Source organism: Pelodiscus sinensis, chromosome 19, assembly GCF_049634645.1.
Source record: "Pelodiscus sinensis isolate JC-2024 chromosome 19, ASM4963464v1, whole genome shotgun sequence".
Lineage (NCBI taxonomy): Eukaryota > Metazoa > Chordata > Testudines > Trionychidae > Pelodiscus > Pelodiscus sinensis.
In genome coordinates, this window is record NC_134729.1 from 10,996,474 (window position 1) to 11,022,907 (window position 26,434).

Consider the following 26,434-nt stretch of genomic DNA (forward strand, 5'->3'; position numbering starts at 1 on the left):
CATGTCCTGAGGGTGCCAGACCAGGGAGGTCCAATGTGTATAAGGGATCCAGGGCTTTGCTGACCCTTCAGTTCTCTCCTGGGGTAAAGCAGCAGAGTAGGAATCAAGGGCTCAAGTTCTGTTCCTCATGCCCTGGTGGCCATATCATTTCCCTTGTGAGTCTTGGCTTGAGGTGTGAGTGAGTATTTGTACTGTCCGGGGATAACAGTTGCACTTTTTCAACAACCTTATGGCCTGCACACCAGCAGCTAGACATGTGAAAACATAATATACTCGTATGTACACAAATACATCTTGACTTTCCTGCAAGTCTGGCATCTCTTTTCTTGGGCCCTTGGGGAGAGATGCAGGGTGAACGCTGCCTGCTTCCCTTTATGTCAGTCTCATAAATCTAGCTTGGAGAAACAAGTCTCATAAGAACTGCAACACTGGTTGTACCATCCAGCCCAGTATCCCGTCTGCCAACAGTGTCCCAGAAGCAATGAACAGAACAGGGAATGCTCAAGTGATCCATTCCCCATCACCTGTTCATACTTTCCAGTGAATAGAGGTTGGGGACACTATCCCTACCCATCTTGGCTAATAGCCATTGATGGACCTGCCCTCCATGAATTTATCTGAGTGTTCTTTGTTTTTTTTTTGGAGACCTGTTAAATTCTGTCCCTTCACAACATCCTCTGGCAAGGAGTTCCACAGGTTGACTGGGTGTTGTGTAAAACATCTGAAGAAGCGGGTATTGTAGAATACATTAGGTCTCTGCAATTCAACAGATAAGCTGAGAGATACCTGCTCTCCCCGGGGATGGATGCTGCACTTACTGCTCAGAAGTTCCATAGCCTTCAGAATTCACTGCAGCAGAAATAGCCACGATCAGAGCTGGGAATCCGTAGCCGAACAGGTACATGTATCTCTTCTTGTTCCGGCTGGAACTGGTATAATTCACCATCTTCAGGTTCCTGACAGTGAGGAAGAGGTGCAGCCCCTCCAGGAACATCCAGGTGAAGCAGGCCAGGAATAGGTAGTGTAGGAAGCCTGCAATGACTGGACAGGCCACCTGGGGGTGACAGAGAACTCAGCAACTCTGGCATGTAGCTCATCATGACAGCAGAAGCAACAGTTATTTGATGTGTCCTCCTCAAGTTGAGGAGAAAATAGCACCCAAGAATTGTGAAATATTTAACCAACCCCTCTGCCATGTAGGACAACACACGACATACATTGTCTGCTCTACTTCATCAAGGCAGTAGAGAGTGGAACTCAGATCTTCCTGGTCTGAAAGCACCAGCCTCTACCTCATGAGCTAAAAGAGAATCTCCATTAGAGGCTAACAGTATAGGGCTTATGGCACATAGTGAGAGAAGCTGCTCCTGTGATTAAGCTGCTTGAGAGATCTGAGTTCAGTTCTCGGCCCTGCCACTGACTTCATGTGTGACCTTAGGCAAATCAATTCATCTCCCTCAGTCTCAGATCCCCTTCTGTACAATGGGGATAATAGAATTCTGTCCCCCGCTCTTTATCTCAAGAAGCTTAGACCAGAAGTTCCCAGCTGCTGGTCTGCAACCTGATGTAGGGCTGTGAACAGCTGGTTGCCAGGCTGTGGGGGCTCTGGGGACTGGGGCTGAGGTCAAGGTTCCCCCACCCACTCCCTCAGTACAGCCATGCAGTACTATAAATAGCACCGTGGCCCTGCCTCCCGTTCCAGCACACAGGGTAGCTCGCCCTGTGTACTGGGACTAGAGCCGGGGCTGTGGTGCTATTTTGGTACCACGGTCCTGGCCCCAGCCGCTATGCCATTGCAGCCCCAGCTGCTCTCTGGAGTGGTGCCACATGGTGGACGGGGCCAGAGCCAGGGTCACATTGCAGGGAAGCTGCGCCCATTGCTGCCACATGGTGGTATTTGCCACAGGGAAACAGGAGGCTGGCAGTTGGGGATCTGGTTGTGGTGGGTTAGAGCAGGGTTGGCCAACCCATTAAAGGCAAAGGCAAGGAGCCAAAATACTTGGGGACATAGCACAAAGAGCCGGGGGGAAGGGGGGAAACTGTATGTTGTGTGTGGTCCTACATGGCAGAGGGGTTTGTTAAATATTTCACATTTCTTGGGTGCTATTTTGTTGAGGAAAAAAGGAAGAAAAAAAAGGACACTTCCCCTTAAACACAACCCCCGTCACATTTGGTCGAAAAAAAAAGAAAAAAGGGAAGCTGCCAATTCCGAGTGGGCTCCCATCGGCCAGCACCATCTTGCCAGCATCATTTTGCTTTTCCGCGCCACCAGTGAGCACAGGGAAACAGCGGCCGGGGGCCATTTTTAGGGGTAGCTTCACAAGCCATGGGGGAGGCCTCACCCACTTGCCACAGGAAGTCCCACCCCTGGGGGTAGTATTTTTTAGGTCAAGTTGGACACATGACTGGAAGTAAAGGGTGTCACGAGAAGAAGTGGGTTATGCCCATGAAAGTTCATGATCCCATCTACATGTTTCGTTAGTGTTTATCTGCTGAAGCCCAGAGATACTGAAACTCTGGAGTCAGATTCTGATTTTACTGATGCTGGTGTAAACCTGGGGTATCTCCATGGAGGCCAGTGGTGTCAAGCTAGCATAAGTAAGATCAGAATCTGCACCATTTCATTTGTTTTGGACACAATACTACCAGGCATGTGCAGGGTCCCAGGGCAAAACCAACCCCCCTGATTTAGGACTGGTGCATCGCACGTGCCTTGGCTCGCAGTCTGAATGCCCTGCCCACACCAGCAGTTCTGTGTGCACCTCCATCCCTCCAGCAAGCTCTCTGTGCCATCCTCCCACACTGCTCTCCTGTTCCCTGAAAGACCCCACCTGCCCAGGCTAGTGCCAGGCTCTGTGTTTCACCCCTGGCTCTCATCTGAGTCCCTCCCCCCCCTTGTCCAGAGGCGCTGAGTTTTTATTTCCCCAGGAGAGCTAGACCCCCCCACTCTGCCTCACCCCAGGCCCTGTCCCTACTCCACCTCTTCCACAAAAGCCTCTGCCTCATCCTGTCCCTCCCCCACAAGTGCCTCCTGTACGCCACTGCACAGCTGATCTGGCAGGCAGGTGGTGCTGATCCATGGAGCCTGCCAGTGGGTGTTGAGCACCTACTATGGCGTTTCCCTGGGTGCTCCAGCCCCAAAGCATCAAAGGTGTCGTTTGGGGGAGTGGAGAAGAGAGGGTAGCCATGTGCACTGGGACACAGCTTGCTTTTCTTCCCATTTCCTTGACGATACAAAACCAAGAGGAAAGTACCTGGAGTCCATGAATACTGGTGCTCAGCACTGTACAATTACACTACGGGGAGTGGGTATGCACCCTCCAGGCAGCAGCTTAGGCCAGCTGCCTAACTACCATCACACCCGAGCAGAAGCTGTTGGCTCACTCCATGAGGAAACCTCCAGGTGCAGCAAGGACGAACCTTTGAAGAACCTGCACCAAAGAACTTACAATCTAAACAGGCAAGACAGAGAAAAGTGGGGGAGGTGCATTTGGGATGATTTCCCAACCTTATCCTTGGCTTTGTCCATTCCGGTGAGGAAGAGCAGGTCGGCCATGAAGAGGCAGAGGCAGAGCTGCAGGTGGAGGGAGGTGCTGACGTTGCGGATGGAGCGGCACAGGAGGAAGGTGAGGATGGTGAGGAAGAGGCACAGCAGGGAGATGGACAGGCCCACGTAGGTGATGATTCTCAGGGCACCATCTTCCTGCTAAAGGAAAAATTAAAGCCAGAGAAAATCTTGCAAATCGCGCTGTAGGAACAGACGTTCTGAAATACCCGGATAGTTTCCCATGGCAATCGGAGCTCCAGCTCCATTGGTGGGGATCCCCTCCATGCCCTGCCCCTCCCACTAGAAAACACAGAGGCACAAACAGCACAGGTCTGGAGTTTGCAGCCCCAGACAATTACGTGGTTTTCTGGATCTCATAGTGACTGCGAACAGATTGGATCAAATATTGGGTTGCACAGGACACAAGCCAGTCTGTAGGACGTCTAACATGCTGGCCAAGTGCAGGGGATCATGACTAGTGGCTGGCTCCAGCCACTATAACTATTCACAGCACAACACATCACTCCTTTCCTTTTTGTGCCTCAGGCCTGCAGTTTGGGTGTCCAAGGGCTCAGGTGCACTCTCGCAAATCACTGTGGGTTTTTGTTTGGGAGAATACAACCCCAGCTTGCTACACGTGGGTTGGGAGCGTTGGCAGATGTTTGAAATACCTGGCTGGCATTCCTGCCCATCAGGACGGCAAAGCTGGACATATGGTTACAGGAGCAGGTGGTGTGTGTGTTGTTTGCAGTGAGCAGCTCACAGCCTTCTGTGGACCAAGTGCCTTTCTCACCAGCGACGTCCCAGAAAACACAGATACTCTTCTCTTCATTATTCTTTGTCTGGGAACAAAAATTGCAGCCCCGACCTCATCCTTGGCCTTTTAATAGTCACAGACTAGTCAAGGAGAGGGGATCCAGAGTTTGACAGTTTTTTACATCCGGGGCAGAATGGATTTTGTTATGTCACCTATAGGGAGATATGTCACCTGAGTATTGGGGCACATAACAAAATTCTGTCTGCACATGGACAGTTTGGGGGCGGTGATGCTGAGAGATTTGAACTGAAAGGAGGCTCAGGCTGAAGGTGCAGGGTGGGGCTGGAGATGAGGGGTTTGAGTACAGGCTCCCCCAGGAGAGAGGGCTCTCCCCAGTCCTCTAGCTCCACAGCAGCTCTGGGCTTGGTGCAAGGTTCCTCTCTGCAGGCCGGGGCAGCTCCAGTGAGGCTGGGTTGGACTGGGGGAGGGGCTCTGATCTCCAATTTATGGCAAGTCCACGCTGCTGGGGATGGCGAGGGGAGAAGTTGGAGAAGGGCTTCTCCCGTACACGGCATCTCTGAGCTCCTGGATGGGGCTTATTAGGCAGGTGCGCGGCTGCACAGCTTAGAGGTGCTTTTGTTTGGGACTCAGGGACTGGAGTCTCTGCCTGGCTCTGACCTGATGCACAAACTTTTGAGACATTTCTGTGCCTCTGTTTCCCTTCCCACCCTCTCTCTCATATATTTAGACCAAGCTCCTTTGGGTTGGGCTCCATGTCTATGTTTCTGCCTCATAGAATGGGACCCTCCTCTCCGTGGGTCTCCTCGTGCCTACACGTGATGTGATGTGATGTGATGGAGGAGAGGGAACCAGGGAAATGTTTTGGATCATAGGGGATCTGTGGGACTGATGGGCAAGGAAGATCATTTTGGCAGGACTGAAGGGGACCTTACAGGTCTGCGGGACCCAGAGAGGAGGCTGCAGTAGAAAGGTGGAAGGTGATCAAGGCCACAGCGAGGGCAAAGAAGAAAAGCCAGATTTTGGGGGCAGAAGCAGCATCAAGATTTGGATTCCTTGTGGGGTAGGGGAGGGGGTGGAAGGAGCTGAAGAGGCCCCTCTGCAGTGAGGCCAACTGGAAGAAGATGGCAGTGTTAACAGAGGCAAGAAAGAGACGAGTGGCAGGGAAAAAACGTGGCCAAGACAGACCCTGTCTCTTTCAAGCAGGGTTGTGATTGCCATTTAGGGACAACCGGGGTCTTCCCAGGGAAGGGCAGGCTCCACCTGTCTACCCAGGTTCCACCCCTCTCCTCCTCTGCTCCGCCACTCTTGCTCCACCCACACCCCTCCTCTTCACCCAACCAAGGCAGACCAGGGGCAATAGTAGGGCTGGGGGGGCTGGTGTGGGCAGCAGTGGTCCGTCTTCCCCCAGAAGTGGGGCGGGGGGAAGCAGAACAGCAATGTCCTAGCTCACTCTGTTCCTCCTGCTCTGTCGCTTCCACTTCCGGTGAGTGCAGACAAGGCCTGCCCCTCCCCTGAGCAATGTGCTGGGAGAGCAGCGTGAGCTGGGGCTGTATCGCCCTGCTTCCCCCACTGCTGCTGGTGAGCGGGGGGTGGGAGGGGCCGCTGTGAGCTGCAGACCGCTTTGCTAGTTCCCCCGGCTGTGGCTGGCCCTTGTCCTTCCCACCCCTGCGGGCGTGTGACCCCTTGTGCCCCCCAACGTATCCGTCACCTCTTTATGCTCCAAGGTGAAGTGGAAAGGTCTGGAGAGGTTTCTGCTTTCCCCAATGGTCCCGCTCACTACGTTGGAATTCAGGGTAACGTCTCCCAGTCTGTCAGCACCTGTCAGGCTTTGATCGCTGACACAGTCCTTTAGGAGGGACTCCAGCTGGTCGTACACTATGAAGACGACGGCTCCAGTGCCTGCGAGAGCAAAGGAACAAGAGGAGATTTCTGAACAGCCTGTGCCCTAGGCCCTTCGCACCACAAGGAGCTGGAAGACTTGTCTGATGGGCACAGCCAAGAGGGGAAGGACGCAGGTTCGGGGGGAGGGAATCGCTTCCCCAAGGGCGCACAGAGCATCACTGGCAAAACTGGGACTAGACTCCCAGGCTGCCCTGCACTAGCCAATCAACAGCACTTCCTCCTAGGGGCCTGGCCAACCAGGACTCAGCACTCCAGCTCCGCTTCCCTTAGTCCCAGAAAATCCATCCCCCTCCTGGTCTGTGAGAACTCCCCAGCCCTGACGTGCCCTCGGCCTGGGGGAAGCTGCAAGTGTTGTGCTTAACTTGTGCCAGGCAGGCCCACTGATAGGGTAGGAAAGGGGGCAATTGACTTGGGGTCTGGTGGTCCAGGCAGTTTTGAGGGCTGGCTGCCTCAAGCCACACCTCTTCCACCCGAGGCTCCATTCCTTCTGGGGGCCTGGAGTTGGGCCCCTTGCCCAGGGGCCTGGCCAGCCTGTCAGCCCCCTTGGTGGCATAATGAGCTCCAGGACCTCTGGGCCTGGCAGCTCAGAACCTGGCACCTGCTTCTTCAGTAATGAAAGTGAAACCAGGGTTTGAGCCTTGGGACCTTTTCCATTACACATTAAGCCCTTCACGAGAGGCTGGTGTAAAGCCACCCAAGGTCCCCTGGGGAGTCTGTCGGGGCTGCTTTACGGTCCCTCTGCAGCCCTGGAAGATCTGGCCTCCCAGCTGGCTCTGAGGACGCTGCTGGATTGCTCTGATCTCATCTCTTGCCCGTCCAGAAGGCTTCTAGTTGGTACCTGAGCGATCGGAGCCGACGACCGTAGTGCAGTCAATGGCCATCCATTCGTTTTTTGCATTCAGTGAGATACTCTCCCCTTGACTGCTGCAGTTATCCTTAATGGCCTTGGCTGCGATGGCTGGGACAGAAGGACAAGTTCTTCACTGAGGTGCTTTGAAAACAACCCCCCCCTTTACCGCGGCGCCAAGTCTCCTCCAAGGAGACACGCCACGGACACCGACGGAGCGACGCTGCAGTGAAAGCAGCAGAGGCAAGAAAAGAAGCAGGAGTCTGGACTATTCTCATGTTCTTTGTGCAGCACAATGAACTGTGGCTCACAGCCACCCTCCCAATCTTACTCCTTGCTGAGATCAGAGCCCCCTTGTGCTGGGCACCAGAGGCACATGCAGCAAGAGACTGCGCCTGCCCCTAGCAGCACAAAGGGCTCATGCCCCCATTTCACAGACAGCAAAACATAAGCTCCAAGCAAGAAAGCAAGCAGGCAGGAATGGCCTGGACCCCGGATCCCTTACGCTTCAACCCAGCACCCTGGCACCCTGCACCACAGAAACTAGCTAGCGTGGTGCTCAGAACTATGCAGGGGGTGAGGGTTCCTTTTTCTTACTCATCATCTTGGTTTTGATGGGCTCTGACTGGTTTGACGGGCTTCTCAGAGCAGCTTCAAAGGCGACCGATTCCACGCTCTTCAGAAAGACTGTGGCAACCAATGAGGCCTCCTCTTTGTGCCCACTAGATAGCTCACGAATGTTCCCGACAAATGAATCAAAAGAGGCAGTGGCTTTCTGGGATGCAAAAATAAGCCTGTGTCAAGCAAGGGCTGTGAAAGAGTGGCTACTGGCTCACAGAGAGATGCCCCATGGATCCATAAGAAGACAGGAAGAAGGTTAGAACGGCCAGACTGGGTTAGACAAACACTCCATTTAACCCTGTATCCTGTCTTCTGACGGGCCAATGTCAGGTACCCCGGAGGGAATGAACGGAACAGGCAATCATCAAGCAATCCCTCCTCTGTTGTCCATTCCCAATTTTGACAGATAGAAGCTATGGCAGGGATGGGCAAAAATGCCTCAGCAGGCCAGATCCAGCCTGCCAAGTGGGTTGATCTGACCCGTGGAAGCCCTGCAACTCCCCTGCCCCCAAGCCAATCAGGGCTTAGGGAGGGGGCATACATGAAGCTTAGAGTCACTCCTGGTGATTGACTAAGCAGCATGCCCTGGAGAGCAGGGAGCGAGTGACTGCACGCTCCACCCACCCCAAGCCAATCAGGGTTTGGGGGTGGAAGGTAGTGCATAAAGTCTTCTCATGCCCTGCACTTCTTAGCAGTATGGGGACAGGGCAGGAGGAAATTTCATTTGCGGCAGTGGGAGCACGCAAAGTCAGCTGGTGGTTGACTCAGGCTTTGTCTATTCTACAAGCTTTGCTGGAAGAGACAATGCAAATGAAGCACCGATTAGCATTTTGTCACACTTCATTTGCATAATCTCTTCTGAGCTGTTTTTGCTCAAGGGGTTTTTGCGCAAAAACAAGCCATGTGGAGAGGCATAAGGAGCGGCATAAAGATCTTGCGCACAAAGGGGGGTTGCGCAAAACGGCCACAGCCACACTGCTTGTTTTTGTGCAAAAGCCCCTTGGCTGCGTCTAGACTGGCAAGTTTTTCCACAAAAGCAGCTGCTTTTGTGGAAAAACTTGCCAGCTGTCTACACTGGCTGCTTGAATTTCCACCAGTCTGGAGACTGGTCCAAGCAGATGGGGATAAAGGGGGGACCTTGTCTTGGTGGGGGAACGCAGGGAATGGCAAATACAGGCATAGAGCCTCTGACCTGCAGTGATACTGGGTTGCTTCCATTTCCAAATGCAGAAGACTGTGTCTCTTTGATACCTTCCATTAAGGTGCAAAATGGGTTGCTTTCCTGGTTTCCCTGCAGGTGAATCATGGAGAAAGGAGTGAGTTCCACAACACATCTACCGACCTGCTGCACTGGGGGAGGGGGCGGGGGGAAGGAATGACAGGTGACCACCTCCAGGCACCTGTTCTGTCCCTCTCCGCCCACTGTATCCTTCTCCCCAGCCTCTCTCGGTAGCTCTGGCTATTTCGCCATTCAGTGAGGTTGCCAACTTTCTGACTGAACAAAACCAAACACCCACCACCACTCCTTGTCCAAGGCCCCGTCCTGCTCACTCCATCCCCCTGCCTTCACTCATTATCACCCCTTTTCAACCAGGTGTTCGAGTGCCTGGCAACACATCCACACATCTCTTAGGACAGAGCTACTCAACATGCGGCCCGCAGCCCATTTATTTGCATCCCGCGGTGCGGTTTGGGTTTACGTGGGTGGGATCCTTTGAACATGGCCTCCGCTAGAAACATGGTCCACAGCGGTGAGGTGTCTCCCTGGCAGGGTGAGCACTGAAAGATGCAAGTGGACGGGCTGGCTGGCACAGACGGGTACAGGGTGTTTCCAGCCTTCAGGGAGGAGGTGCTGGGAGCACTGGGGCATTGTGGGAAGCGCTGTCTGCTTAGCCTTGTGGGCAGAGCTTGAGAGGTGTTGACTGGCTCACATTGTCCACATTTGGGTCCAGCACCACAGCATAAAGCTTAATCTTTGCATTCATGCCCGTCAATGTGAAAGAATCTATTTGCATATATTTGCATATAAACATGCTTGTATATGCAACCAGACTTCAGCTGCGGCCTTCGGCATGTGCTGTGAGTATCATTGTGGCCCCTGGGGCTTCCAAAGGTGAGTAGCCCTGACTTAGGACACAGAGATTCAGGCCAACCTGTAAAGGCCGATACTATAAGTAGGTAGGTGTGTTCTGGTCACTTAGCTAGTGATGAAATATCAGAGCAAAGAATCAAAGTCACAGTCTGCCTTTGTGTGAGGCTTCTCTCACCAGAGCATCTGAGGCAGAGCTGGGCAAAACCATGGCCTACACGCCACTCAGAAAAATGGCTGCTGGGCCATTTCTCTTTCACAGCTCTGAGTTTGAAGGAGGGGAAGAGGCTTCACGTGTTTCCCCCACCCCCAGAACAATCTCACTGGTCAGTTTCGTATTGAAAATAGGCAATCTGGGGCTGTAAGAAAGGCGATCCAATCTTTCTCCTCTAGATAAAAGGAAGAGCCTAAAAGGCTTAAAGAAAACTTAGTTTGATAGCTCCACTTAAGAAGGAACAATGTTTCACACATACAGAATGGGAAGCGACTATCTAGGAAGGAGTACGGCAGAAAGGGATCTAGAGGTCATAGTGGACCACACAGGGCCAGCCCGAGCCCTTTTGGCACCCTGGGCCTGGGCATGCGGCGCCACCCTCGGGGCACGGGCCTGCCCCCCCCCAAGGTGCGCGGGCCCACCCCTGGGGCGCACGGTGCATGCGTGCCAGCCACGGCCGCTGGCGCGCAGCCCGGGGCCGCCCCCTGGGGTGCATGGCGCATGCGCTGCCCAGCCCGTCCCGTCCAGCACTGTTAGCACACGCGCCGGGCCATGCATGGCCCCACAGCCGTAGGAGCAAGTGCGCTGCGGTCCGGCGCTGCGGGGCCGGCACTGCGGGAGCCAGGTGCACGGCTCCTGATGGCAGCTGTAAGGGACGCCGTGCACCCCTTACAACTGCCATCAGGCGCCGCCCGTGGGTTGACGCCCTGGGCAGCTGCCCAGCTCACCCATGCCTCCATCTGGCCCTGGGACCACAAGCTAAATATGAGCCAACAGTGTGACACTGTTGCAAAAAAAAGCAAACATGATTCTGGGAGGCATTAACAGGAGTATTGTGAGCAAGACACGAGAAATCATTCTTTCACTCTACTCTGCACTGGTATAGGCTTCAATTGGAGTATTGTGTCCAGTTCTAGGCACCACATTTCAAAAAAGATGTGGAGGAATTGGAGAAAATCCAGAGAAGAGCAACAAAAATTATTAAAGCTCTAGAAAACATGATCTATGAGGGAAGATTGAAAGAATTGGGCTTGTTTAGCTTGGAGAAGAGAAGACTGAGAGGGGACATGAGAGCAGTTTTCAAGTGCCTGAAAGGATGTTACAAGGAGGAGGGAGAAAAATTGTTCTCCTTGGCCTCTGATGATCGAACAAGAAGCGATGGGCTGAAATTGCAGCAATGGAGGTTTAGGCTGGACATTAGGGAAAAACTTAATTGTCAGGGTGATGAAACATTGGAAGAAGTTGCCTTGGGAAGTTGTGGAATTGCCATCACTGGAGATATTGAAGAGCAGGTTGGACAGGCACTGGTTGGAGATGATCTAGATGATGCTTGTTCCTGCCATGAGGGCAGGGGACTGGACTTGATGACCTCTCAAGGTTTCTTCCAGTTTTAGTCTTCTATGATGCTATGATTTTTTCCATCTGGCAAAGAGCAATTTATCAGTAGTTAGGGCTGCAAAATTCTCATGTCTTTACAGCAGGGCTGGAGAACCTTTTTTGGGTCAGAGGCCACTGATCCACAGAAAAATCAGTCGGGGGCCACACACAAACCAGAAGCAAAAAAAGAAAATAAAAAGCCCTCACTGATGTGGTGCCCCAGCTGAGAAGAAGACACTCCTCACAGTCTCTTGCATACCAGGCTAGTAGATTTTGTGTGCTCCCATCCTGTAGGTGGATGGGTGCAGGTGGGGCTCCCCAATGCCCAGAGCCTCAGCAGCCAGATCTAGGGATGTGGGGAACCACATCTGGTCCCCAGGCCGTAGGCTCCTCACCTCTGCTTTATTGTTTTGTCACTATGCTCCCCATTTCTCGACTGTTTATCTGTATAGTGTGTCTGGTCCTTTGATGGCTTCTGTCTGTGGTATAATTACATTTTCTGGTTATAAACCAGGTGATGGACACGATTAGTTAGATAATCATGTTACAATGTAAGGGCTGGTTTTTACATTTCAGCGAAATGATTGGTAAATGTATAGCTAAAAATCAGTGTTCCCCTCTAACATTTTCCAACCTTGGTTGGGTTGAATTTTCTTTTGGGAGGGTTGAATTTTCTTGTTTACGACATCAATATTGAGATAGTGTGTAGATGGGTATCACTAGTACACACAAAAAATCTAGTTATATGTATTTAAACAGTTCAGAGGTGTGTGCAGAAGAAAACATATCAAAACAGATGGTTAACAAGGAGCAATTCTTACGAGGTTTATTTAATGTGAAATTAAATAAAAAGAAAATTAACACTACTCTTGGAGTACATGCATCGTCATCCTTTTTTAACACCTCAAGCTAGTAAACACACCAAAGTGCATATTATCCATGCATAGCTCAGCTTGAAGATGCTAAACAAATCTTTTTTCGATTTACTTTCGAAAGAGGCTTTTTCTTAATTTGGCACATCTACATGGTGCCAAATTTCAGAAAAAAGGGCTCTTTCAAGTCAACCGTTAATCCTCACAGAAGAGGTTTACAGGGATGACGAAAGAGCTTGTCCGCTTTTTCAAAATTTTTTCTGAAAAAGTGGACGTGTTCCTTGGATGTGGAGTTGCTTCTTCAGGATACCAGAGGTATCCCAAAAAAGCAATGCAATCTAGACATAGCCTATGAGACAACTAGAAATACTCATATTTTTCTTGCAACTCCTAATACAATATTTACTTAAAAAAAAACCAAAAAATGGTCTGGCAGCACTTTATAAACTAACAAAACGTGTAGATGGCATCATGAGCTTTCGAGGGCACAGCCCACTTCTTCAGATGACCGGAGTTTTGAGTTTAGGATGTGCAAAATAAATAGGGGGGGGGGGGGAGAGGAAGAGGAGACAGGAAGCAGAGGGTATAGAAAATTCACAAAGATAAAGGGAATCAGTAAGTATCTGAAAACGGGGTAGTTAAAATGATGCAGATAAGAATCAAAGTCAATTGATAGTATCCTTCCTGACAGAAATCCACACAAAGAGCTGTTTGCACCTTCAATGACTGTTAGGCAGATAGTGTCCCAATATTTACTGGCTCTGGAAAGGAGAGTAAAAGGCATTCACTCAGGCTTATGCATCTCTGGGGAATGCTTAGGATACAAGAACAAGTGAAACAGAGACCTGTAAAAACAGATACAACTTCTGATTTCAAATATGCAGCTTGTGTGTGTCACCAACTCAAAGAGTAGAAGCCACAGGGCAAATTAATACATGGTTAGGGATGTTATATAGTGTGCAATTGAATAGTCATATAGCTGCCTCAAATTACAGCGGTTGCACAACTATTTGATGGCCCCTAGGGGAAAAGCCAGCAGCTAGCATGCTCCAGTCCCACTCCTGGGGAGACCCCTGTTGCCCCATGCTGCTGCCTCTAATACAAATAGCCCCTATCTGTGGGGCACCCAGGCTCCCTGGAGAACAAGGCTGCTCCATGGCAGCAGCCTCTGACTGCAGTTGGCCCAGGCTTGCTGCAGACTGAGGCTGCTTACTGGGTTGCACAAAAGCCTCTCCATGGGGAGCTTGCCCCCCCCCCATGGATAAGGGCTGTTGCCACAGAGCTGCCTCTGCACACGGTGAGCCCAGGCCCACCACAGACAGAGGTTGCTCTGTGGTAGTCTCCACTGGCCTCCACCACCCCCCGCTGTGGAGGAGGGGGCCAGGTGACCCTGTGGAGCCAGTGCTCTGGTGATGATGGCTTAAAAGTCGTCTCCACCCTGAGCACCAGCTCCTGTACTCCTCCTGCCGCCCCCACTATCTCTGTAGGAGGCAGCAAGCGGGGCCAGGTGGGTCTGCGGAGCCAACACATATGGAGAGCTGGCTTAAAAGCTAGCTCCTTGCATATATCTGCCCCCTCATCCTCCGCACTGTTGCCTCTCTATGGGCACGTCTACACTAGCCCCCTAGATCGATGTAGAGAGGCTAATGAGGGTGACAGAAATTGCAAATCAAGCCTGGGATTTAAATATCCCGCGCTTGATTTGCATGTTCCTGGCTGGTTGCCATTTTAGAAATTGACTAGCCCGAAGTAACTGCCCGTGTCTATATGTGGCAGTGAAATGGGATTCCGATTTAAAGCCCCTAAATCGAATTAGCTGTTAAACCTCAATGCAGGAAGAATACCAGAGGGATGAGCGCAGGCCTGCTGACGGGGGAGACGGGGGAGTGGGCAAGTGCCCTGGGGCCAGGTGATACAAAAGGGCCTGAAGCTCCCAGGCACCATTACTATGGGAGTGGCAGTGAGAGTGGCTGGAGCCCTAGGCCCTTTAAATCTCTGCCAGAGCACCATGTGGAATGCTCTGGGTGGCACTGAGGGCTGGCTGGTGGGAGAGAGGACATGGTACAGTCCCAGCAGTGCTGAGGGCTGCTGGGGGGAGAGAGGACATGGTACAGTCCCAGCAGTGCTGAGGGCTGCTGGGGGGAGAGAGGACATGGTGCCTCAGCCATGGTGCCTCGCCCTTTCCGCCTGAAGCCCTGCCCCTTCCAGGAGCACAGAGATGGGCCTCCCTCCCTGCAGCCCTGCAATTCTGTCAGCCTCCCTGGATAAGCGCTTTAACACCAACTTCTCCATCTCCACCCACTCTTTTTTCTCCACCCTTCTCTGGGTACCGGATCTAGTCCATCCTCTCCATCTCTGTCCATCCACACTGCCCAACACAGTCACAGCAGACACACTGCCTTAGTGCATTGCACTAACTCCACGCATGCCCATATCCATTCGACCCTTTTCCCTTTTCCCCTCCTGCCACAATCTGGAATCACTCGACATGTACCTTCTGGCTGGTTTTGCACCGGCTTTCTAAATTGACTCCTTTCAGATTCCTGAGTTGGTCACGGATGTTTTCTAGGGAAGGAAGCAGAAAGCCAGTGTTGGGGTCTCTCTTACAAGAATCAAATCTTTACAATAGGTTCAAAGTATTATTGCAGAAATGAAACCAGGCAAAGTCCAACCAACAGCAGAGCTGATGTTAATGGCTAAAGAACTTGGTTTATGGTGTCCAAGAAGGCAGCACCACTCCAGAGGCAACTCTCCCCATCTAGTATAGATTTGAAACAGTTTGTCTGTCTGTGCATCTGTCTGTGTGTCCATTGGTTCAAAAACTCCCCCTAGCTGGTAAGAGCTAGGACCCCCAAAATCGGTATGCAGCTTCTTCTTATCATAACTTAAAGTAGGGTTTGGTTGTGTCAGGACAATGGGATGTGCCTGGAATGTGGCTGATTCTCATAAAGTGGAAAGGGAAGCTCTGCTAGCAGGGACAGTTATACTGTATAGTGGCCATAGGGGGGCAGCAAGGGCCCAGAGATGGAGACTGGAACAGCTATAGCCTCATTGGGGCAGCAGGGGGCAGGTGTGGAGAAAGCGAGAGCTCTCTACCATATATGTGAGAGTGTTTGTCTTTCTGTCCATCAGCTGGGGGACATGCACCCCTCCCTCAGCTGTGCCTACTGCAGCTGCAGCAGCCAAGAACAGGTGCTCACCTGACCCTAGCTGCTGTGGTGTCCTCTTACCCCGGTCAGCCTTTACACTGACCCCTCTCGTCCCCAGAGCCACCCCAGAACAATTATTTAAATGAAGAAAAACAAAAATGATTTGAGTTAAGGTCCCAAGCAACGCTGGGTCAATCTTCCATTAATATAAAGAAATCACACGGGTGCAGCGGGCTCCCCTGGGGCCTACAGAACATACAAACATGCCAGGGCCTAGCTCCGCACATCGATTTGTGGGCAGCTTCTCAAGCACGGAGCACTGAGAGCACCACCCGCATCCCAGCCTTTGAGACCGTCAGGGCCTGATGTCTATTCCGTGGCTTTGCCAGGGAGGGCAGCGTGTCGCGACTGGTACCTGTGCAGTTCAAGGTGTGGTTGTCGCCAGGTTTCCAAGAGTTCCCCCCAGGGGAAGCATGGCCTGTTTTGCACCAGCAGCTGTAACTCCCCGGGGTGTTGACGCAGAAGCTGCGAAGGCCACAGATGGACATGTCTTGAGAACATTCATCAATATCTAAACAGAAGAACAGGGAATTGATTACTAATCACAGCGGCACTTACGGGACCAAACTGAGATCAGAGGCCCATTGTGCCAGTGGGGTGGGGGATGGGGCAGCATTTTGGGTATCTGGGAGGGGGAGCAGCAGCTGTGCGCTCTGGGCTGCAGCTCACATTTCATCTTGTTCCCTGGATGCTAAGGGAGAGAGGGGGAAGTGCTTGCACCCTGTGCATGCCTCTCACACCCGGCTGGGTGAAGGGAGACCAGCAAACACACAGGGGACTAGGTGGAGTGACATGAGCCTAGGTGGGGGGTGCAATCAGGTGATGCCTTTTTCCCAGGAAGCAGGACAAAAGGAGGACGTGGAGCTGCCCGCAGGGCTGGGACTGGTTGCTGAGTGTGAGTTAGTCTGCGCTGCCTTAGGATACAGGAAGGGAGTGCAGGGCCCTGGATATGGATTGTACTGACTGCCCCGATTCCTTTCTCACAAGCCTGGTCTACACTAGAGCCCTGTGAACTAATCAGTCTTCTGGCTGAGGGTCCCATCTGGCTGTGGATAGGGGTGCAGGGCTTGGGAGCTCCCCACTCTTCCAGTGACACACGGACGTGAACATTCGGCCCCACTCCAGGGCCAGCTCCCAGCTCCCATCTGGCTGGGTTGGGGACAGTCTGTGGGGGGAAAGGGGCAGAGTGGGGTTGCGAGGGCAGACACCAAAGGCTACCTAGGCAGTGGGTTTTCCCAGGTTTCCAGGTGTCTGGCATGGATGGACTATACCCTGGTGGACACTGGCAGGTGTAGTTCCCAGGTGTGTTTGTGCAATAGAGACTGAGCCCGCAGATTGCAGGATTTTCAGCACATTCATCCACATCTGCCAAGAGAAGACTTGCCATTAGTCCAGGTGTTTATTACATGCATTACAGTAGCACCCAGCAGATGCATTGAGTTAGGTGCTGCACACACACAGGACAAGTTTACAGTTTAACAAGACAAAGAATGGGAAGAGGACAGGATCTAACAGAGAAAGAAACTCGGCTGATCAGGAGCAGAGCTGAGACTAACTCCCATCCCCTCATTCCCAGGCACTTGCCCTACCCACTGAGCAACACTGCAGAACAAGCAGTGAGGACAGAGGGAGCTCGTCTCAGCCCCCAGGAGACAGTCGGACACCAGGCTGGGCGCACACTGATCCAAAGCCCATTGGAGTCTGTGAGAATATTTCCATCAACTCCAGGTCCCTCAGAATCGGTCGCTCTGTTCTGTGCCAGAGCCAGCATTCACCGTTACACTGCGCGGCTGGGTCAGGGAAGCGCTGCTCCCCAGAACTGGATGCAATTCTAGTCATTCATTTGGAATACGGAGGGCACAAGACACTTGTCAGTTTGTGAGAGTGGAAGGAGCAATGAACCCAGCTGTATATAACAGAGCTTCCTTTCATGGTGGAGAGGGAAAAAAGAAGATCCCATCTGCTGGCATCAGAGGGGGCACCGTGCGAAAAACACGGCTCCTGGCAGGGTTGCAATCTGCTGCCCATCCCCAAGAGCCAGCGGCTACTAGTGGCCTGGGAAGTGGGTGCCAGGAAGCCTGGGTTCGACTGCTGGCTGTGGGACAGGGAGGTGATGCACTGGCCCTAGCAGGATGGTGCACAGGCTGGATTCCAGGCTTCTATCCTCAGCCTCAGGAGAGGAGTGAGGCCCAGTAGTGAAAGCAGGAGGCTGAGGAATCAGGACTCCTGGGTCCTGTCCCTGCTTCCTCCACAGACTCCCCATGTGACCTTTGCCAAGTCTTTTCCCGTCCAGAAGCCTCTGTTTCCATAGATGTGCAGGGAGACAATCCCGTTTTCCAGATCTGCTTTCCTATTATTGTAGGGCCACAACCTGAGGGGCGGAACCCCGCCAGCTCCCCCTGCAACCAATGGGAGTGCAGGCTGTTCAGCTGTCACTCAGCATATCTGTGAATGGAGAGCAGCACCTGAGAGCACCACAGGGGTCTACGGCACTGCATTACCCCAGCCTGGGGCCCTGTTGGCACTGCAGCTACAGCTGCAATTCCCCGTCTGGGCAGACACAGGCTCTGGTTGGGCTACAAAGCAGCATGGCCACTGTGCGGCTCAGGCTCTGCCCAGCGCACACCTGGGATCAGGGACAGGGCGGCTCTAGGGCACTGGCCCATCCGCTGCCTGCCCCCTGAATGCTCTGCCCTGCTAGGGGGTATGTTTCTGCTTGAGCTGGAACTTGCACCTCCCTGCTGCACTGCAGATGCCCCCATGTCACAGCCACACAGTAACACACCCACGCGCCTTCCTAGGGCTGGACCCAGGGGTCTGGCTCATGCACAGAAGTTTTTGGTCTGATGGCCCCTCCCAGGAACAGACTCGTCCCGTTAGCTCAGGCAGCAGGGACAGTGTGACACAGGGTTTGGCGTCTTGGATCATCTTCAGCAGCCAGGGAAGAGCTGAGCAAATCCTGGATGTTTTCAGTACAGTGACCAAACCAGGATAAAAACAGCCAGGAGGAAATTGTCCGTACGTAACCTAAGGTGGATTTTTGGGGTCTTTTGTCACTGAAACAAACACCCCGAACGGTTTATCAGGGATCGAGCAAAATGTTGCCTTTCCCCCAACGTGAGGTTTTGGTTTTCCGTTTCTGTTTGGAAGTGGCTGGTTTGCGTTTGGGTGGTTGGTTTTTGTTAGAACTAAAAATTAGCAAAATTTCCAGATGTAACCTCATGTAAAAGTAAAAAGCCAGAACATTGCATTCTGAAACAGTCACTAATGTCGCTGTCCCCAGTCTGAGGTCCCAGCTTCAATGCTCACCCGCAGGAGTGCTACTTTCAGACATTAGGGAGGCCAGGCCAACCCTTGGCCCAAGGAGTTCAGAGTCTAATGGACACCATTCCAGGCGCTGGCAGTAGGGCAGGGGAGGAGGCCCCACTGGAGGGCTGGTGGACAGTCTCTGTGGAAAGTCTCTGTTCTGAGACTGCATGACTTTCAGGGCTCATCTAGACTACAGGGAATGGTCAAAAGAAGATATGCAAATTCCACAGGATTTCGAAAGTGGAGTTTTTGAAAGTAAAAGTAATTAAGATGTGGCTTTTTTGCCCAACCACCCCCTTTGCTGAAAAGCCTCTCTTCCTCAGAAAAGGAGGTTTATGCGGCTTTTCGACAAGGCGGGGGGGGGGAGGTTACCGAAAAAGTTGCATCTTAATTACTTTCACTTTTGAAGGTTCCACTTTCGAAAGTGCAACTGGAAGAAGATATGCAAATTCCCGTGGAGTGCTTTCCTGTCCGGGCCTTTGCCAAGAAGCTGCCTCGGGAGACAGCCAGGGGCTGTCCTGTGCAGGAAGGAAGGGTGCCAGGCACTTTCTCGCCTGCTCTTGAGCTGGGGATTGTGCCCTAGGAAGGGCCGGCGATTGACTCCCATCCTCTTCCCGAGCTGAGTGGATGAACCAGCTTTTGGGCTGGGGATGAGAATCCCATGAGAACCGCTCCCCCGTGCCAGGGTGCTTATCACCTGGGGTGCCAGGGTGCTTATCACCTGAGCTGCCAGAGGCCTAGATCTTGGCCAGACCCTCTTGTGAGCCAGACAGTGGCTGAGACCGGCTTTGGGTTTCCCAACACCACTGCGGTTGTTGCATCAGGTTCCATCTGTCAGCAGGCCGGTGTCTAAATGGCAGGCAATACCTGTTGGGGTGCCCCAGCGAGCGCGGCTTAACCCCCCTCCCCCCAGCAATGTGTTGAAGGGATCCCTGCTGATCCCTCCCTGGGTTAATGAGAGCAGGGATTGGGGCCTGAAGCGGTGGCTCCTTTGCTAGGGGTAGCTGGGGGGTAGCGCCCATTCCCACGTGGGGGTGACTGCCAGCTGCGGTACTGACCCCCCTACCCTCTGCCCTGTTAAGTATCAGTCCCAGCTGCTCGCAGGCAAACCTGGCATGTGTCGGGGAAGAGGCGAGAGATATTTAGGAGCTGGACTGTCCAGGTGAGGCTTTCTCATGGCTCTGGGACAGACTGAGCGGTGCCCCTAGACCCGCTTGTCCTAATCTTCCCCCCTCTCCCCAGCCCTCACATCACCTTTGATTTGTAGGATATTCTGGGAACCTAGACAGGGAAGCATTTTACAGGAGCAGGACCCTGGGATGAGGTCATGCAACACTATCAAATGCTTTAAGTCTACATATACCATGTCTACTGCTTGCTCTTATCCACAAGGCTTGTTATCCCATCAAAGAAAGTGATCAGATTGGTTTGACATGATGTGTTCTTTACAAATCCACACTGTTACTTATCACCTTATCATCTTCCAGATGTTTGCAGGTGGATTCCTTAATTAATTGCTCCATTATATTTCCTAGCACAGAAGTTAAGCTCACTGGTCTGTAAATCCCTGGGTTGTCCATATTTCTCTTTTTATAGATGGACCCTGTAAGTGCCCTTTTCCAGTCTTCTGGAATCTCTCCTGACTTCTATGACTTTTCAAAATTACGGCTAATGGTTCAGATACAACTGGCCTTAGGTTTGCTGCAGAGCTGACCAGGAGCCCAGTGAACTAAGCCCACACCCCAACGCTTAGCCACAAGATCCCACTGCACCCTCAATGCCTTAAACCAGAGCCTCCTCCTGCATCCCAAACCTCTCTTCCCCAGCCCCACCCAGAGCCTGCACCCCCCCAGCCAGAACTCTCACCCCCTCTGGATCCAAAACTCCCTGGCCCATCCCAGAATCCCCTCCTCACTCAGAAACGCTCATTTCTGTTACCACACCAAGCCGACAAGGCCAGTTAGAGCCCTCATGGCCTCCAGTCTCCCAAACACCAGCCCTATCCGGTGAAAGAGAGTGAAGGTGGAGGGAAGGAAACACAAAGGGAGGAGCAATGTAGTGAGTGGGAGGTGGGGCCTCGGGAAAGAGGAGGGATAGGGGAGTGGCCTTGAGGAAGGGATGAGGCTACAGTATTCACTTGCGTAATATTTAAAATTTGGAAACCGTAACCAAGGCATGGCTGGGGTACCTAGTACAGGGTCTAGTCCAGGGCTGGCCTTACCCTCAGGCAAACTGAGGTGGCTGCCTCAGGTGCCAGACTGTGGGGGGTGGAGGAGGTGCCATTAGGACCCAGAGTGTAGAAAAATGTGTCTGCTCCTGGTGCATCTGTAGGTAGCAGAGCAGAACCATGAGAGCAGTAGAACAGGAAGAAGGCAGAATCGAGACCTTTCAAAGTTTTGGCCCAAGTGAGGGAGCATGGGGGTGTCATTTGAGCTCCCGCCTAAGGTGACAAAATGCTATGGGCCGGCCCTTGCCTAGTCCCTGCTCCTGAGGGTCTCATGTGGGCTGTCTCTGTGCATGCTGGGCTGCCTCTGTGGACCATTCACTAGGCCCCTTCCCAGGCTCAGGGAGGCGGCTGCATTCTGGGGCCAGCAAGGGTCCACTAAAATCTTTCTCATGCCTCTCTGCAAATCTAGAGGATTATTCCAAATCCAAGTGCCACGTCAGGGGAAATCTTGCTCACACTCCACTAGGAGAGCATTCGAGGACCACAGCTGATCACAGCCATGGGGAATGGATCACGGGCCTTTGCTGCATATGGCAGCAGCCTCTGGTGCCGCACCAGGCCTGAAATGAACAGGTGTGTGCAGGGATCCCAGCAGGGCCAGGTGGATAAAAGAGGAGAACTCACCCTGGCAACTGTTCTCACTCATGTGCACGAAGGTGGCATTCCCAGAGCTCGAGTTGAAACCGTCGTTGCAGGCGCAGTGGAAACTCCCAGGCTTGTTGGTGCAGGTGGCGTTGGGGCCGCAGTTCACTCCAGTGGGCCCCTGACACTCGTCAATATCTGCAACAGGAGGGAAACTCTGCATAGCCCTGGTACTGGGTAGTATCTGTGGACAGTACACAAGGCACCTCCCCAGGCGCAGGGAGAAATTAGCAGCAGGAGGCTGCGTGTAGAGGCCAGTTATGATCCTCTCACTTCTACGAGGTGCCTCTTTGAAAACTTCGCTGTTTATTCCCTATCCAAAGACCGAGGCAGGGGAGACTCTGGCTACTCTGCGGCAGGGGGTGTGGTTTAGGGTCACATTGAGCATGAGTCCAGTGAGTGCATCAAGGGCTTTTATTGCAACTGGCAGCACCCCTGGTGCAGCACCAGGCCAAGGTGGCTTGAGGAGGGGGTTTCAGCAGGGCAGGGTTGGTCCAGGGGAGAACTCACCTGAGCAGCTGTTTTCTCTCATGTGTGTGAAAGTGGCTTTCCCAGAGCTCGACTTGAAACCATCGTTGCAGGCGCAGTAGAAACTCCCAGGCTGGTTGGTGCAGGTGGCGTTGGGGCCGCAGTTCATGCCAGTGGGCCCCTGACACTCGTCAATATCTGCAATATAAAGGAAGCTCTGCACAGCCCCGGCAGGGAGACATTCCCCGTTCACCCCCCTGCGCTGACCTAGCACCGGGAGACCCAGGATCTAGGTGACTGGTGCCCGGAGCATTCGACAGTCACAGGCAGAATTGACAGTGACACTGAGGCCCTGCTGGGACATTCTGGCAGCATCATGGCCTCTGAAAGCCACTCCTTCTGTGCAGGGGCTTCCCCAGCCAGCCTGGCTCCAGACCCCACCCCACTGCAGAGGTAGATTGCGTCATAGCCACACCCTCTGTGCTGTGGTTATTCTGTGCTCCGGGGAACCGTAGTGTAGTAACAACAGAACGTTGCATGCTGGGGCCAGCGAGTGTCCCCTGCTGCGCCCACAGCAGACTCCCTAGAAATCTAGGGATTTAGTCCCAACCTGAAGACAGAGGCAGGGGAGATTCTGGCCCCCTCAACACACTGGGGAACCGTCGAGGACCACAGTTGACCATAGCCTGAGTGCCATGTGCATTAGGCACTTTTGGTGCCACCAGTGGAGTCTTTGGTGCAGCACCAGGCCTGGAATGAACAGGTGTGTGCAGGGATCCCAGCAGGGCCAGGTGGGTAAAAGAGGAGAACTCACCCAGGCAACTGTTCTCACTCATGTGCACAAAGGTGGCATTCCCAGAGCTCGACGTGAAACCATTGTTGCAGGCGCAGTAGAAACTCCCAGGCTCGTTGGTGCAGGTGGCGTTGGGGCCGCAGTTCACTCCAGTGGGCCCCTGACACTCGTCAATATCTGCAACAGGAGGGAAGCTTTGCACAGCCCTGGCAGGGAGACATTCCCCGTTCGCCCCCCTGTGCTGACCTGGCACTGGGAGACCCAGGTTCTAGGTGACTGGTGCCTGGAGCATTCGGCAGTCACAGGCCGGATTCACAGCGACACTGAGGCCCTGCTGGGCCATTCTGGCAGCATCAGGGCCTCTGACAGCCACTCCTCCTGTGCAGGGGCTTCCCCAGCCAGCCGGGAGCTAGTGTAATGGTTCAGCCCCCACGCCATTGCAGGGGTGGATTGGGGCATAGCCACACCCACTGTGCTCTGGTTATTCTGTGCTCCAGGGAGCCGTAGTGTAGTAGCAGCAGAAGGTTGCATGCTGGGGCCAGCGAGTGTCCCCTGCTGTGCCCCCAGCTGACTCCCTAGAAATCTAGGGATTTAGTCCTAACCTGCAGACAGAGGCAGGGGAGATTCTGGCCCCCTCAACACACTGGGGAACCGTGGAGGGCCACAGTTGACCATAGCCTGAGTGCCATGTGGATTGGGCACCTTTGGTGCAACCAGTGGAGTCCCTGGAGCAGCACCAGGTCTGGAATGAACAGGTGTGTGCAGGGATTCCAGCAGGGCCAGGTGGGTAAAAGAGGAGAACTCACCCTGGCAACTGTTCTCACTCGTGCGCGTGAAGGTGGCTTTCCCAGAGCTCGAGTTGAAACCATCGTTGCAGGCGCAGTGGAAACTCCCAGGCTTGTTGGTGCAGGTGGCGTTGGGGCCGCAGTTCACTCCAGTAGGCTCCTGACACTCGTCAATATCTGCAACAGGAGGGAAGCTTTGCACAGCCCTGGCACTGGGTTGTGTCTGTGAACTGTACCCAAGGCCCCTCCCCAGGCGCAGGGAGAAATTAGCAGCAGGAGGCTGCATGTAGAGGCCAGTTATGATCCTCTCACTTCTACGAGGTGCCTCTTTGCAAACTTCGCTGTTTATTCCCTATCCAAAGACCGAGGCGGGGAGACTCTGGCTACTCTGCGGCAGGGGGTGTGGGTCAGAGTCACATTGAGCATGAGTCCAGCGAGTGCATCAAGGGTTTTTATTACTACTGCCAGCACCCCTGGTGCAGCACCAGGCCAAGGTGGCTTGAGGCTCCCTACTTATCCTACTCTAGGGGGTTTCAGCAGTGCAGGGTTGGTCTAGGGGAGAACTCACCCCCGCAGCTGTTTTCTCCCATATGTGTGAACCTGGCTTTCCCAGAGCTCGACTTGAAACCATCGTTGCAGGCGCAGTGGAAACTCCCAGGCTCGTTGGTGCAGTGGGCGTTGGGTCCGCAGTTCACTCCAGAGGGCCCCCGACACTCATCAATATCTACAATACAAGGGATACTGTGCACCACCCTGGCAGGAAGACGATCCCCGTTCCTTTCCCCCCCCGCACTGACCCGGCAGCGGGAGCCCCAGTACCAAGGTGGACGGTCATTTGGCCACTTCCGGGGGCAGGGTGAAGCCTGGATAGGTAGGGAGCCGCAGAGGTGCTCCCTGAGGTAAGTCCGCACCACAGTTCTGGACCGAAAGCCACTGCCCCAAGTGTATCCCTAACACCAGATCCCCCTCCGGCATCCCCATCCTCTCATCCCAACCCCACACCAGAGCCAGCACCGCAACTCAGTCCTTCAACCCGCAGCTCGATCCCACGATCCAAATACTTCCACCTGACTTTTCTGCCCATAGCCCCACCCCCATTCTCCTCAAGCCTCTTATCCTCGGCCCCAAAGTCTGCAGGGCCAACCAGAGCCCTCAGCCATTCTCCACGCCACACTGCATTCCCCCCAAGCATTCCCCTGCACCCTCCACCCCTCATCTGGCCCCACCCTGAGCCTGCACCCCACTTATTGCCCAGCCCCCTCCCAAATTCCCAGTGCCTGCTCCAGCCCGTAAAAGGAAGTAAGGGCAGCGGGACTGAGCCCCCAAGAGACAGCCAATGTAGTTACGGGGGTGGGACCTCGTGGAACGGAAGGGCCGGAGCGTTCAATGTTGCACTGCGAGAAAGGTGGCGACACGAGTAGGGGCGTGGCTGGGGTGTCTGACGAGGAGCCTGTTCTCTGCTCCCCGGGACAATGGGGCACATCGCACGCTGGGCTGTGTCTCTGCACCGTACACAAGGCCCCTTCCCAGGTTCAGCGGGGCACTAGCAGCAGGAGACTGCGTGTAGAGGCGCCACCAGTGAAGGCGCGTCTATGGTGGAGCTTTGGAGGGGAATAACTGACATTCTTCCAAAATAACAGAGTCCCCGTCTACACGACAAGATGTTATTTCGACACAATGTCCAAATACTGTCAAACTAGAGGACGGCTTTCCCCAGCCCCGGTAACTCCCATCTCACGAGGAGTAAGGGAAGTCGGGGGCAGAGTGCTGCAACTCGAACTTCCTGCTGCATGGGCATCGCCAAAAGCCAAAATAGGCAGTTGACATAGTTCAAGTTGTGCAGCTTATTTCGTTTTTAGCCCTGCTATGTAAATGTGCTCTGAGGGTCTCCCCCCCCTCCGGGCTGGCTCCCTGTAAATGGAGCAATGTATTCCCAATCCAATGGCAGAGGCGGGGGAGATCCTGGACACCCCACAGCGGGGAAACGGTCTAGGGTCACAGCTGATCACGAGACCAGCGAGCGCATCGAGGGTGTTTATTGCAGATGGCAGCAGCCCCTGGTGCAGCACCCGGCCTGGTTGGCATGAGGAGGGGTTCTCAGCAGGGCTGGGTGGGTGACAGGGGAGAACTCACCCGAGCAGCTGTTTTCTCCCATCTGTGTGAATCTGGCTTTCCCAGAGCTCGACTTGAAACCATCGTTGCAGGCGCAGTAGAAACTCCCAGGCTCGTTGGTGCAGGTGGCGTTGGGGCCGCAGATCACTCCAGAGGGCCCCCGACACTCATCAATATCTACAATACAAGGGAAGCTCTGCACAGCCCCGGCAGGGAGACATTCCCCTTTTGCCTCCCTGTGCTGACCTGGCACCGGGAGACCCAGGATCTAGGTGACCGGTGCCTGGAGCATTCAGCAGTCACAGGCCGGATTCACAGCGACACTGAGGCCCTGCTGGGCAATTCTGTCAGAATCATGGCCTCTGACAGCCACTTCTCCTGTGCAGGGGCTTCCCCATCCTGCCGGAAGCTAGTGTAATGGTCCAGCCCCCACCCCATTGCAGGGGTGGATTGGGGCATAGCCACACCCACTGTGCTCTGGTTATTCTGTGCTCCAGGGAGCCGTAGTGTAGTAGCAGCAGAAGGTTGCATGCTGGGGCCAGCGAGTGTCCCCTGCTGTGCCCCCAGCTGACTCTCTAGAAATCTAGGGATTTAGTCCCAACCTGCAGACAGAGGCAGGGAGATTCTGGCCCCCTCAACACA

General features: G+C 53.6%; 1 protein-coding gene across 1 annotated transcript in view; it reads right to left on the reverse strand.

Moving 5' to 3' along the window:
• The window catches only part of LOC102449738 (adhesion G protein-coupled receptor E3-like), a 49,176-nt gene that overhangs the window by 17,464 nt on the left and 5,278 nt on the right, over positions 1-26,434 (reverse strand). Inside the window, exons 7-20 of the mRNA XM_075903389.1 lie at positions 25,814-25,969; positions 22,917-23,072; positions 22,145-22,300; positions 21,617-21,772; positions 16,675-16,821; positions 15,812-15,967; positions 14,742-14,812; positions 8,888-8,986; positions 7,672-7,849; positions 7,066-7,185; positions 6,034-6,224; positions 4,219-4,389; positions 3,509-3,706; positions 819-1,054 (exon numbers count right to left, since the gene is read on the reverse strand). Of these exons, the coding sequence (XP_075759504.1) occupies positions 819-1,054; positions 3,509-3,706; positions 4,219-4,389; positions 6,034-6,224; positions 7,066-7,185; positions 7,672-7,849; positions 8,888-8,986; positions 14,742-14,812; positions 15,812-15,967; positions 16,675-16,821; positions 21,617-21,772; positions 22,145-22,300; positions 22,917-23,072; positions 25,814-25,969 (2,191 nt within the window). The remainder of the gene's footprint in view (positions 1-818; positions 1,055-3,508; positions 3,707-4,218; positions 4,390-6,033; positions 6,225-7,065; positions 7,186-7,671; positions 7,850-8,887; positions 8,987-14,741; positions 14,813-15,811; positions 15,968-16,674; positions 16,822-21,616; positions 21,773-22,144; positions 22,301-22,916; positions 23,073-25,813; positions 25,970-26,434) is intronic.